The sequence below is a fragment of the Carlito syrichta genome, unplaced genomic scaffold, assembly GCF_000164805.1.
Source record: "Carlito syrichta isolate Samal-C Ts95f unplaced genomic scaffold, Tarsius_syrichta-2.0.1 Scaffold314146, whole genome shotgun sequence".
Lineage (NCBI taxonomy): Eukaryota > Metazoa > Chordata > Mammalia > Primates > Tarsiidae > Carlito > Carlito syrichta.
Window position 1 is genome coordinate 43,370 of NW_007258242.1, and position 12,567 is coordinate 55,936.

General features: G+C 41.4%; 1 protein-coding gene across 2 annotated transcripts in view; it reads left to right on the forward strand.

Annotated features, from left to right (window-relative positions):
• Nucleotides 1–12,567, forward strand: part of IFT81 (intraflagellar transport 81) — a 115,883-nt gene that overhangs the window by 7,756 nt on the left and 95,560 nt on the right. For both annotated transcript variants that reach the window (XM_008071169.1, XM_021719110.1), the window contains exons 5-8: nucleotides 1,105–1,194; nucleotides 4,330–4,395; nucleotides 4,711–4,821; nucleotides 6,719–6,803. In XM_008071169.1, the coding sequence (XP_008069360.1) occupies nucleotides 1,105–1,194; nucleotides 4,330–4,395; nucleotides 4,711–4,821; nucleotides 6,719–6,803 (352 nt within the window). The remainder of the gene's footprint in view (nucleotides 1–1,104; nucleotides 1,195–4,329; nucleotides 4,396–4,710; nucleotides 4,822–6,718; nucleotides 6,804–12,567) is intronic.

Below are 12,567 nucleotides of genomic sequence, written 5' to 3' on the forward strand. Positions count from 1 at the left end.
CAAAAAAAAAAAAAAAAAAAAAGATAATGTTTATGCAGATAATTATGTCAACTGTTATGGTAGATAACAGGGGGAGAAGCTTAGCAGAATGGGATCTCTCACCTCTACCTTTGAAGGTTTTATGTAATGTAGGAAATAGAGAAGTGTAACTATGAAATATTTCTCCTTCCTACCTTCTTCTATCAATACATTTGATTAAAATTAATTCATCTAGAGGAATTTATTAAGTTTTTACTAAATATATTCACCTAATTAATGAAAGAATTAATGGTAATAAAGACATATTTGTTCTTGAGGCATATCAGAAGCATATTTGTAATAACTTATACATTTAGCCAGTTACTTAGCAGAGACCCTAATAAAAAATGTATACTCTTTCTAAATAGAGAGTCTTAGAATTAATCATTTATAGATTTGTAGGATATGATCAATCAAGAAAAATATTAATTTCCTGTCATTACTCATTGAAAATACTACTTTTAAAGTATTTTGGGTAACAGTAATGCTTTCTTTAATTCATTCACCAATGTTTTATTAAACACCTATATGAGTTTTACACTGTGATAGGCCCCAGAGACACAAAGGTGTACACAATGAATATGATTATTTTTCTCCTGACTCTCACTGTAAAGTGGAGAAACACAGATGTGATTAGTCAGTTATAATTTTACGTCATATCTACTCTGATAGCATAGGATAACATAAGTACAGGACCAGAAAAATCTCCTCTGAGAATAGTGATATCTATTTTGTGATCTGAAGGATGAATAGGAATTGCCCAAGTTAGGGTTGAAGGAGTCATAGATTTCTCAAAGGATGTATAAGTTGGAGGTGAGAGCATGAAATGTTCTAGGGAGTGAAAGATCAGCATAGCTAAAGGATAGAGTATGAGGTTGATAAGTAACCAGAAGTGAAGCTAGAGAAGTAGTTATTCAGAATGTAGAGATCTACCTTTTTATATTCTGTATAAATGTTTAAGTATGTGTTTTTAATGATGTTCTTATAGTTACTTATGTGATCACTATAAGTTAGTAGATAACCTGATTAAGAAAAACCTTACTGGATCTAGTCATTCATTTATAATGTATTATCTTATTCTTTTAGTATGAAGAGTTGATGGAAGCCTTTAAAACTTTGCATAAAGAATGTGAGCAGCTCAAGACATCTGGATTTTCTACAGCAGAAATAAGAAGGGTAAAGAAAAGAAAGCATAACAGGCCAGGCACAGTGGCTCACGCCTATAATCCCAGCACTTTGGGAGGCCTAGGTGAGAGGATTGCCTAAGCCCACGGGTTCGAGACCAGCCCAGGCAACTTGGCCAGACCTCATCTCTACAATAAATCAAAAAATTAGCCGGCGTGCTGGCACCTCATCTCTATAATAAATCAAAAAATTAGCTGGTCATGGTGGCGCATTCTTATAGTTCCAGCTACTTGGAAGGCTGAGGTGGAAGGATCGTTGGAGCCCAGCAGGTTGAGGATACAGTGGCCATGAGCATGCTATTGTACTCCAGCCTGGGTGACAGAGTGAGACCCTGACTCAAAAAAAAAAAGAAAAAGAAAACATAACAGTCCTTTTGGGATTTGAATATTAGATTTAGCGTTTTCATTTTTAGTTAATTCAGTATGAGTCTTAAGACTATATAGAGACTAGTGATAGCAAATGGCAGATTTTCTTTTGTAGGACCTTTGATATTTCTTTACTGAAGAAATTAATGAGGCTAGGGTAAATTCACAATGATTTCTTCTGTAGAGACCACTAGCATATATTTTCAAAAGGTTACCTTTTGAGTCTTTTATCTAATATATGTGTGTATGTACACACACACACACACACACATATGTGAAATATATATATAGGGATAGTGATTATATGAAGTGAGAAATATATATATATATATGTATTTTCTACATCTGATATCTACATCTGATATCTATCATCTATCTATATCAGATATAGAAAATACAGAAAAGAACAAAGAAGAAATAAAATCATCCAATTGTGAACATTTCGTTGTGAATGTGTATTTGGCATAACACTATACATAATTATTTGTAGCTTGCTTTTTTTCTTTTTTTGAGTCAGAGTCTCACTCTGTCACCCAGGCTAGAGTGCAGTGGCATACTCACAGGCACCGCAGCCTCGACCTGCTGGGCTCAGGAGATCCTTTCACCTTAGCCTTCCAAGTAACTAGAACCATAGGCATGTGCCACCACACCCAGCTAATTTTTTGATTTATTGTAGAGATGAGGTCTTGCCATGTTGTTCAGGCTGGTCTCAAACCCATGAGCTCAGGCAGTCCTCTTACCTCTGCCTCCCAAAGTGCTGGGATTACAGGTGTGAGCCATCATGCTGGGCTCCAGCGATCCTTCCTCCTCAGCCTTCCAAGTAGCCGGAATTATAGGTGCGTGCTACCACGCCCGGCTAATTTTTTTATTTTATTGTAGAGATGAGATCTCGCCTGCCCAGGTGGGTCTCGAACCCGCGGGCTCAGGCAATCCACTCACCTCAGCCTCTCAAAGGCGCGGGATTACAGGCTGACCCACCGAGCCCGGCTATTTAATCATTTTCATGCTTACATACTAATTTCCAAATTTTAGATATAATTAGAAACCTTATAGAGAAGACCATGACTTTTCATGAATATTTTATTAGGACAAGTTTCCAAATGTGGAATTATCGGGCTGTAAGGGATAAACATTTATTTTTATTTTTATTCCTTTTATTTTTATTTTTATTTTTTTTTAAGTTGAAATCTCACTCTGTCACCCCGACTGGAGTGCAGTGGCCACTCCCGGCCACCGCAGCCTCGACCTGCTGGGCTCCGGCGATCCTTCCGCCTCAGCCTTCCAAGTAGCTGGAACTACAGGCGCGCACTACCACGCCCAGCTAATTTTTGATTTATTGTAGAGATGAGGTCTCACCAAGTTGCCCAGGCGGGTCTCGAACCCGTGGGCTCAGGCAATCCACTCACCTCAGCCTCCCAAAGCGTGGGATTACAGGCTGAGCCACTGAGGCCAGCTAACATTTATTTTTAAGGCTTTTGATATTGTTCTTCAATACAGTGCTACCTGTAATGAGTATAATAGAATTTCCCAAATTCTATTATACTGACTACCATGTATATTTTATCTTTAGTATTATTGTGGTCATTAGGCTATTTGTTTACTAGGCTTAGGAAGGATTTTTTTTTTTTTTGAGTTGGAGTCTCATTCTGTTACCCAGGCTGGAGTGCAATGGCACGATCACAGTCCGCACAGCCTCGACCTCCTGGACTCAGACAATCCTTTCACCTCTGTCTTCCAGACAGCTGGAACCAAAGCATGCACTCCCACGCTCTCACCAAGTTGCCCAAGCTGGTCTTGAACCCCTGAGCTCAGGCAATCCTCTCACCTTGGCCTCCCAAAGTGCTGGGATTACAGATTTGAGCCACTTTGTCCAACCAGGAAGGATTAAAAAAAAAAACTTGTTTTCATTACAAATTATATGGAGGTGGTTCAAAGGAAGTTTGTTAATTAATTAATTTATTTTTTGAATTGGAGTCTCACTCTGTCACCCAGCCGTGGCATGCCCACAGCTACCACAGCCTTAACCTGCTGGGCTCAGGCAATCCTTCTACCTCAGCCTTCCAAGTACCTGAAACTGCAGGCACACATTACCATGTCCGGCTAAGTTTGTGATTTAGTGTAGAGATGAGGTCTCACTCTGCTGTCCAGGCTGGTCTTGAACCCCTGGGCTCAGGCAGTCCTCCTGTCTTGGTCTCCCAAAGTGTTGGGATTAGAGGCATGAGCTACTGCACTCAGCCTGAGGTTAGTTTATTTTTAAAGTCTTTATTTTCAGAGAAGGAACTGGTTAATTGGCAAAACCAGACACAGATTTATGTCTTTAAAACACCATAGCCTTAAAAATAATTTTGATGGAAAATTGGCAGAATATATGGTTTGGTATTTAACAGAGCAGATGGAATGTCAGCAGCTGTTGTTCATGCATTTAGACCTGCACATTTTCCATTATAGAAGATTTTTGAAAAATCATGTGCCCATATTTGGAGTCAGAAGACAAATGTGCTGGTTGGCAGCTTTACCTTGCTGCGTTATAACCTGTTTTAGTTGCTTTTTTTGATGAACACCAAGCTGCCAAAAAATTACCCTGCATAAAGAGCCCTGGGGGAAAAATAGATATGACCTTTGTGCAAAAGAGGATCTTTGTTCCTTAATGCTCTGGTTACAAATGATGAAAATGGTGGGTGCTTACTCAAAATAAAGCCTTATCTGAATCCTACTGACTAAGAATACTTTTTCTTATAATGTCCCCTTTGCTACTCTTTAGGATATCAGTGCAATGGAAGAAGAAAAGGATCAACTCATTAAGAGAGTGGAACGTTTGAAGAAAAGGGTAAGGCAAGAATTAGCACTGTAAGACTTTGGCCCCAAGTCCTAAGGACTTGCAGAGATTTAGGAATGCAAATAAAGATTAAGCCAGACATGGGTGTACATCTGAGGATGGACTCAAATAACATTGATGGAAAGGGAATCTCCTTAGGCAGTAGCCCAAAACTTTTAAGGATCTGGAGTCTAGAGCTTTACTGTCATCTCTAAGGAGTACTGTTTACCAAAAGGAAATGATAAGTGGATGTCTGAGTCACGTGACATGCTAATTTTTTTTTCTCAAACCTGACAGTAACATTTACTGCTTATTCCCTTACTGTAGGTGGAGACAGTTCAGAATCATGAACGGATGCTTAAAATAGCAAGGCAACTTCGAGTTGAAAAAGAGAGAGAAGAATTTCTTGCACAACAGAAACAGGAACAAAAAAATCAGGTATCCACATAAAAGCTTATATTCTCAGGATGAAAGAAATAGTTCTTTCTGAAATCCAAAATGTAAAGAAGGAGAATTTTAGAATTGTAGAAGTTCACATTTCCCTTTATTAACATGATAGAATACTCTTTTAGTTTTGTGATACCAATGGCAAAAACAATAGTACCTTTTGTGTTTTATATTCTGTTTGTATCTATATACTGTCTTTTAGCCTATGCTTAGTTCATGTTGTGTCAACATTACAGAAGATTTACTGTAATGGTAAACAGTCAGATGAACTGCTAATAAAACTTAACCTCTAGGTTGCCTGAGCCCAGGGGTTTGAGACCAGCCTGGGAAACTTGATGAGACCCCGTCTCTACAATAAATACAAAAATTAAGCAGGCATGGTGGCATGTGCCTGTAGTTACAGCTACTTGAAAGGCTGAGGCTGAAGTATCACCTGAGCCCAGCAGGTCGAGGCTGTGGTAGCCATGACCATGACACGCCGTTCCAGCCACCAACGTGGGCAACAGAATGAGACTCCAACTCAAAAACAAGAACAAAAACTTCTAGAATCTTTAAAGGCTGTCCATAAATTCTGAGGCTATATGAACATCTTTTTTCCCCCACTGATCACAGTACCCTCTACATTTTACTCCAGTGTCAAATAAATAAATTATGAAAAGGCTCAAAATCACACACACTCCATGGTTTTTTTTTTTGAGTTGGAATCTCACCCTGTCGCCCAGGCTGGAGTGCAGTGGCACACTCATGGCCACTGCAGCATCTACCTGCTGTGCTCAGGCGATCCTTCCGCCTCAGCCTTCCAAGTAGCTGGAACTACAGGTGCACACTACCATGCCCAGCTAATTTTTTGAATTTTTTTTTTTTTTTTGAGTTGGAGTCTCACTCTGTCGCCCAGACTAGAGTGCAGTGGCACGCTCCCGGCTACCTCAGCCTCGACCTGCTGGGCTACGGCGATCCTTCCGCCTCAGCCTTCCAAATAGCTGGAATTACAGGTGCGCACTACCATGCCCGGCTAATTTTTTTATTTATTGTAGAGATGAGCTCTCACTAAGTTGCCTAGGCAGGTCTCAAACCTGCGGGCTCAGCCAACCACTCACCTCAGCCTCCCAAGGTGCGGGATTACAGGCTGAGCCACTGAGCCCGGCTTAATTTTTTGATTTTATTGCAGAGATGAGGTCTCACCAAGTTGCCTGGGCTGGTCTCAAACTCACGGGCTTAGGCAGTCCACTCATCTCGGCCTCCCAAAGTGCTAGGATTACAGGCTGAGCCCCTGAGCCCAGCCTCACACTCCATGCTTTTTAACTTGCCTTAAAGAAAACATATTTTGGCTAGAAATTACTTTTATTTATTAAAAATTTATCTTAAAATCTGAGTAGACTTGTACATTAAAATATATATTTCAAATCAGCTTCTTTTACCATTACATTGGCAATTTGATGTTTGGCTCTATTGGAACTTGACTTGGCATTGAAGTAGTTTCCTTGCAGCAGTAAGCAGCACTGCCTAAGTCCTGAATGGTTACTTAGCATAGGTTTCTGATTCTGAGGCATCACTGGGAGAATGCTAACATTCCTTAGCATGAAGAAAACCATGTTCTACCAAGAAAAGCCTGGTGTATATATTTCTTTAACAAATATCTTTCCTTAATCACCAAATTCAATAAATAAGTAAAGAAAAAATTTCTGAAAGCTTTTAAAAAAAATTTACATGAAAAGGTATTGAGAAAACCAGTTAAATTTTGGGTTTAATATGGGAATTTTCTCAGTTCTTATTATTTGTTCCTTTTATATCACAGGAATTATATGAAACTTGTATTTTCCATTGCTTGCCTATGTGAGAGGTAAGCTTCAATAGACTAAGCAAATAATAGATCTAATTTATTTTAAAGCTATTTCATGCAGTACAGAGATTGCAAAGAGTACAAAACCAGCTGAAAAGTATGCGCCATGCTGCGGCAGATGCAAAGCCTGAAAGTAAGTGGAAATTATTATATGGTATAAGGGGATTAGAAACTATTAATTTTAATCGGGATCTTCCTAAAAGTGATCAATTAATGGGTATTAATTACCGCCAAGCGATTCTCAGTATTTTGGAGCATCGTTTCCTAGCTGGCGAATGTGAGCCCTTATGATGACATCTTTGGGTTTTCACCTAATGTTTTAAAAAATTTGTATCCAGGCCAGGCTCGGTGGCTCAGCCTGTAATCCCAGCACTTTGGGAGGCTGAGGTGAGTGGACTGCATGAGCCTGCGGGTTCGAGATCCACCTGGGCAACTTGGTGAGACCTCATCTCTACAATAATTCAAAAAATTAGCCGGCTGTGGTAGCGTGCGCCTGTAGTTCCAGCTACTCGGAAGGCTGAGGCGGAAGGATCTCCGGAGCCCAGCAGGTCGAGGCTGCGGTGGCTGGGAGCAGCCACTGGACTTCCAGTCTGGGCAACAGAGTGAGATTCCAACTCAAAAAAAAAAAAAAAAAAAAATTTGTATCCAGTTTTTCAGTCAGAGAGTGAAGGTGATGATAATGATGGTGGAGGGGGGCTCTCTGGTGTGTATGTACATAAAGTACTTAGCATGGTGTTGTGAAAAAGATAGATGGAAAAAATGTGAATCATTGTTTTAAAGCTAGGGCTGTAAAGAAAAAGAGTAAAACGCTATATTCTTAAAACTGAGTGCTTCTCATATTTTGGTTTGTAGGATAATAGTACTAATGATGGGGATATCCCTGGTTCTGTTCTTATATTAGCTTTAGACAGAGGATGAAGAGTTCTAATAGCCCAGATTTTACCACCAAACCCATGCTAGGCATTTTAAAAGTGTTTTTGCTCACCCAAAGTAGACCATGCAAACTGAAAGAACAATGCAAAGCTCTCATTTATAATGAAGAAACAATTCAATGTAAATATCCAACTGATAGCGGGTTAATTCATCTTTCTGTACTAATCTGTGTAATTTTGTTAGGTATGTTATACAGAATGATTGTAACAACAACAACAAAAAACATTTACAAGTGTTGGTGAGAATGTGGATAAATCAGAACCTTCACACACTACTTGTGGGAATATAAAATGCAACTGCTTTGGAAAATAGTTTGGCAATTCCTCAACATGTTAAACATAGTTACCATATGAGCCAGCATTTCCATTTCTATGTGAATAACCAAGAGAATCAAAGACATGGTCACATAAAAAGTTGAACACAAATGTTCGTGGCAGTATTGTCCATACTAGTCAAAAAAGGAAACAACCCATCTATCTCTAAACCGTTGACTGCATTAACTAAATATTGTATATCCATACAATGGAATATTATTCTGTCACAAAAAGAAATGAAGCACTGGGCTGGGTGCAGTGGCTTACGCCAGTAATTTCAGCACTTTGGGAGTCCGAAGCAGGATGATTGCTTGAGCTTAGAAAGACCAGCCTGGGCAACATAGTGATACCTTGTCTCTACAAAAAAAATAAAAAAAATTAGCTGAGCATGGTGATGTGAGTCTGTAGTACCAGCTACTTGAAAGTCTGAGGTGGGAGGATTGCATGAACCCAAAAATTTGAGGCTGTAGTGAGCCATGATCATGCTATTGCACTCAAATTTCTGGGCTCAAGCAGTCCGTCTGCATCAGCCTCCTGAAGTGGTGGAATTACAGGCATGAGTCACTGTGCCTGGCTGATGTTTTTTAGATTTGATGTAGGACTCCTTCGCATCTTTACTATAAAAAATTAGGATGAATCTTCAAAATAAATCTACTGATAAATTCTAATAAATTACATCTGCTTAAAATTAACATCTGGCTGGGAACTGTGGCTCACACCTATAATCCTAGCACTTTGGGAGGCGGAGGCGAGAGGATTGCCTGAGCCCAGGGTTCAAGACCAGCCTGAGCAACTTGGGGAGACCTCCTCTCTACAATAAAATCAAAAAGGTAGCTGGGCGTGGTGGTGTGCATCTGTAGTTCCAGCTACTTGGAAGGCTAGGGCAGAAGGATCTCCTGAGCCCAGCAGGTCGAGGCTGCACTGGCCTGAGTGTGCCATTGCACTCCAGCCTGGGCGACAGTGAGACTGACTCAAAAAGAATTTTTTTTTTTAAGATTAGAAAATATAGTTTATTTTATTTATTTTTTGTGTGTTCCAATAAAACTTTATTTATAGGCGTGGAGATTTTAGTTTTATATAATTTTCACATGTTATGAAAGAAATAATATTCTCTTAAAATTCTTTTTGAACCACATATGTAAATGTAAGACCATGCTTAGCTTGTGGGTCATACAAAAACAGGCAGTGAGCTGAAGGTAAGTGACTCCTGTCATGCCCTGTCAGCAGAGAGAGGAGCCAGATGTGGCCAGGAGGTAGCACTGGCCATCCAACAGCATTGACCTGTGAACCTTCCCCGGAGTCTTCCCAAGAGCTTGATCCAGGGTGTTGGGGTGTATGAGGGCTGGTGTCCAGCTGTCATTAAAGTCAATTAGTGAGAGAGAGAAGATTCACCTCTCACCTCCCCAAGGTGGGGGAGGGGGTCAAAACCAAGAAGTATGGCCACAGCCATAGCTCAAAGAGCTTGTGGCCACACCAGAGTCTAGCGAGGCAATGGCCTCAAAAAGAAAATTAACATCAATAAGCAATTTGTGTAGGCCTACTCTTGCTAAGCAATTATTAGAATTTACCATTAATATTTAATTTTTAGAAATAGATACAAGAATTGTAAGATTTAATATGCAAAAAAAATTGATTAGCAATTTGATACAATTTAAAATGTTAACCTGAACATGTGTTTCTGCAATCAGTTTTATTAGGTTCAGTGTTTCTTTTTTTTTTTGAATTGGAGTCTCACTCTGTCACCCAGGCTGGAGTGCAGTGGCACAATCACGGCCCCTGCAGCCCGACCAGAAGGGCTCAGGTGATCCTTCCACCTCAGCCTTCCAAGTAACTGGGACTACAGACACGTACCACCATGCCTGGCTAAGGTTCAGTGTTTCTTGCTATTATGTTTTTTTTTTTTTTTTTTGAGTTGGAGTCTCACTCTGTCGCCCAGACTGGAGTGCAGTGGCCGCTCCCGGCCACCGCAGCCTCGACCTGCTGGGCTCCGGCGATCCTTCCGCCTCATCCTTCCATGTAGCTGGAACTACAGGCGCGTGCTACCACGCCCGGCTGATTTTTTGATTTATTATAGAGATGAGGTCTCGCCTGCCCAGGCGGGTCTCGAACCCACAGGCTCAGGCAATCCACTCACCTCAGCCTCCCAAAGGCGCTATTATGTTTTAATTCTGGTAATTAAATAGAATATCCAACAATATTTATAGTACTATTAATGTTTCTTTTCTTTTTTTTTTCTTTTGAAGTGGAATCTCACTCTGTTGCCCAGGCTGTAGTGCAGTGGTGTGATCATGGCTCACTAAGTTTTTCTGTTTTTAACCTTTTTTGTTATATTGGTTTAAAATATGAGTATGTTATATTGGTTAAAAGCCTGAGTATATTGGTTTAAAGTATGAGTATGAGGCAGAGGCAGAAGATTCACCTGAGCCCAATAGGTCAAGACTGCGGTAGCCATGAGCATGCCAAAAAAAGAAAGACAGTACTATATCTATATTGAGGGAGAGTGGTTGTGTAGAGTGGTTGTGTATTTATATGCTGAAAGAAAGAGTAGCACAAGTGGAAATTTGAAGATTCAAGAGGAAAATGTAGAGTATTCTCCACACATTGCATTGGATGTTCAATAGAAATTACCACAATATGTTAGCTGTTGGCATATCAGACTCCACTGAGCTAAACTCCAGGCTAGTCACCAAGTCGTAATTGGTCTTAGTATTTGCAGGTGCTAACAAACACTAAATTGCACATGGCAAACATCCAACAAATACCAGGAGGGACCCCCCAAAAAACAGAATTTATTTATAAAAAATTGTGTATTCTAACATGTTTAAACTTCAGTCACCTTAAAGGTACTCTCTGTTTGATGCAATATGCCTATCAAGATGCTTTTTCCACTGCTGAAAATAGTTCTTGGACTTGTCAATTTTTTTTTTTTTTAAGTAAGAGTCTCACTCTGTTGCCCAGGCTGTAGTGCAGTGGCATGCTCACAGCCAACGCAGCCTCAACCTGCTGGGCTCAGGCGATCCTTCTGCCTCAGCCTTCCAAATAGCTGGAACTATAGGCATGCACTACCATGCCCAGCTAATTTTTTTATTTATTGTAGGGACGAGGAGGTCTTGCCAAGTTGCCCAGGCTGGTCTCGAACCCCTGGGCTCAGGCAGTCCTCTTGCCTCAGCCTCCCAAAGTGCTGAGATTACAGGCGTGAGCCACCACACCTGGCTGAACTCCTCAATTTTGATGCCTTTTACTGCTTCTGCTGTGGTTTTTTTTTTTTTGAGTTGGAGTCTCACTCTGTCACCCAGACTGGAGTGCAGTGGCCACTCCCGGCCACCTCAGCCTCGACCTGCTGGGCTCCGGCGATCCTTCCGCTTCAGCCTTCCAAGTAGCCGGAATTACAGGCATGTGCTACCATGCCTGGCTGATTTTTTGATTTATTGTAGAGATGAGGTCTCGCTGCCCAGGCGGGTCTCGAATCGGCGGGCTCAGGCAATCCACTCACCTCGGCCTCCCAAAGGCACGGGATTACAGGCTGAGCCACCGAGCCTGGCTGCTGTGTTGTTTTTTTTGTTTTTTTTTTTATTTATTTCACATCTTGTACATTAGCAAAACACTTCCCTTTGAGGGCTTTTTCATCGGAGAAACAAACAAGCAAAAAGTCACTTGGGGTAAGCTCAGGTAAATAGGGAGAGTGAGGCATGGGGGTCGTGCCATTTTGGTCAAAAACTGCTAAACACCCAGAGTGATGTGGGTAGGTGTGCTCGTAAATCACCCATCATTAAATGGGCAAACATGTTGAAAGAATCTCCAGCAGGGCTCGGTGGCTCAACCTGTAATCCCGCGCCTTTGAGAGGCTGAGGTGAGTAGATTACCTGAGCCCACAGGTTCGAGACCCGCCTGGGCAGCGAGTCCTCATCTCTATAATAAATCAAAAAATCAGCCGGGTGTGGTAGCGCATGCCTGTAATTCTGGCTACTCGGAAGGCTGAGGCGGAAGGATCGCCGAAGCCCAGCAGGTCGTGGCTGCGGTGGCCGGGAGCGGCCACTGCACTCCAGTCTGGGCAACAGAGTGAGACTCCAACTCAACAAAAGAAAGAAAGAAAGAATCTCCAAAAAAAACTTCACTGAAGCTGAATGCAGCCTCTCACAACTGCTTGCTGGTGCACTGATACCAATGGGTTCCGATACCACTTACCTAGTGGGAGAAACCTGTACTTCGAAGGGTATGCCCTCCAAAAAAAAAAAAAAAAAGCCAGGAGAGATGGCTCATGCCTGTAATCCCAGCACTTTGGGAGGTGGAGGCAAGAGGATTACCTAAATCCAGGGGTTCAAAACCAGCCTGGGCAACTTGATGAGACCTTTTCTCAACAATAAATAAAAAAAGGCTGGGTGTGGTAGTTCATGCCTATAATCCCAGCACTTTGGGAGACCAAGGTGAGGGGATTGCCAGAACCCATGGGTTCAAGAACAGTCTGGCCAATTTGACAAGACCTCATCTTACAATAATTCAAAAAATTAGCCAAGTGTGGTAGCGTGTGCCTGTAGTTCTACGCCTGTGGTTCCAGCTACTTGGAAGACTGAGGTGGAAGGATCGCCTGAGCCCAGCAGGTCGAGGTCCAGCCTGGGCAACAGAGTGAGACTCTGACTCAAAAAAAAAAAA